The 1,013-nt window shown below is 46.1% G+C and overlaps 2 protein-coding genes across 2 annotated transcripts; both read left to right on the plus strand.

Moving 5' to 3' along the window:
• Nucleotides 1–143: 143 nt before the first annotated feature.
• On the plus strand, nt 144–369 carry Pmar_PMAR020177 (hypothetical protein; the record flags this gene model as incomplete). Its single annotated transcript, XM_002783047.1, has 1 exon — nt 144–369. A coding segment is annotated over one exon (226 nt), but the record flags the coding sequence as incomplete, so codon positions are not given.
• A 224-nt stretch (nt 370–593) lies between these two features.
• On the plus strand, nt 594–914 carry Pmar_PMAR020178 (hypothetical protein; the record flags this gene model as incomplete). Its single annotated transcript, XM_002783048.1, has 1 exon — nt 594–914. A coding segment is annotated over one exon (321 nt), but the record flags the coding sequence as incomplete, so codon positions are not given.
• Nucleotides 915–1,013: the final 99 nt, after the last annotated feature.

A 1,013-nucleotide genomic window follows, 5' to 3' on the forward strand; every position in this document is an offset into this window, starting at 1 on the left:
TTTCCAAATTTTGGCCGCACCGTTTACCCGTGTACTGTATTGATCGTATTGTTATTATCAATACCGCCCAGTTGTTTTTACAGTTGACTGTCCTCTCTGTGTGATGTCCCCCAGTCCAGTGTATAGCTCGTTGGTGCTTGCAGATAAGGAGCAATCACCAGACTCCTTGGATAACTACTTCGGAGTCTACGACTTGCACAAGGCAAAGGACCCTCGCCTGGTGTCGGATAAGAGTCGGATACTCTCCAACGATACGAGGCCGACCAAGATTGAGAACGATTTTTTCGTTGGCAGTGCGCTTGTGATGCACAAGACAATTGACGAGACCATGCCATCGCCGTACGAGGCGTATTTGGCTCCGAAACAACGGTAATTATTTTGGGGGTACTTGTGTACTGTGCTTTATGTAATAATATATTTTTCCTTGTATGTTCATCTTCATATTCTGCAATTACTCAGCGTCTACACTAGTATCGGATGAGTATCGCATATCGAGATTGTTACCATATCAGGGGCTAACATGGGGAGTTGTTTGCAATGAAATATTGATTACTTTATGCAGTCTTAGAATCGCTATTGCTTGGTTATTTCAGACGTTGGGAGTTCCGGTGGCAGGGTATGTTCAAACGGCCTGTACCCCCGAGCGTCCAGTTCGGTGCTGAAATCGACTTCGACCTACCAGAGTTTGGCTTGGCGACCAGAACCGCGGTACGTATCGTGCTTTCAGTCGCAACGGGTATAAGCAGTGCTAAGGGATACCCACTCGATTGTAATTACGATGGAGCTTCCACACCTGCTCCTGATAAGAACGGAATACCACAGGACAAATTCCATTTTCTTTTCCCCGTTTACTGTGCGGATACTATTCTTTGTAACGAGCCTGATGATCCTAATCTTCCAAACATCTGCCAGAGGTCAGACCTCCTGGGTAAAGTGCCTCGTGACCATGTCATAGCCCCTGGCAAGATCTATACTTTCTGTACTATTCAATGTACTGTGACTTTGCCACTTGG

Source organism: Perkinsus marinus (genome assembly GCF_000006405.1).
Source record: "Perkinsus marinus ATCC 50983 genomic scaffold scf_1104296937616, whole genome shotgun sequence".
Classification (NCBI taxonomy): Eukaryota; Perkinsozoa; order Perkinsida; family Perkinsidae; genus Perkinsus; species Perkinsus marinus.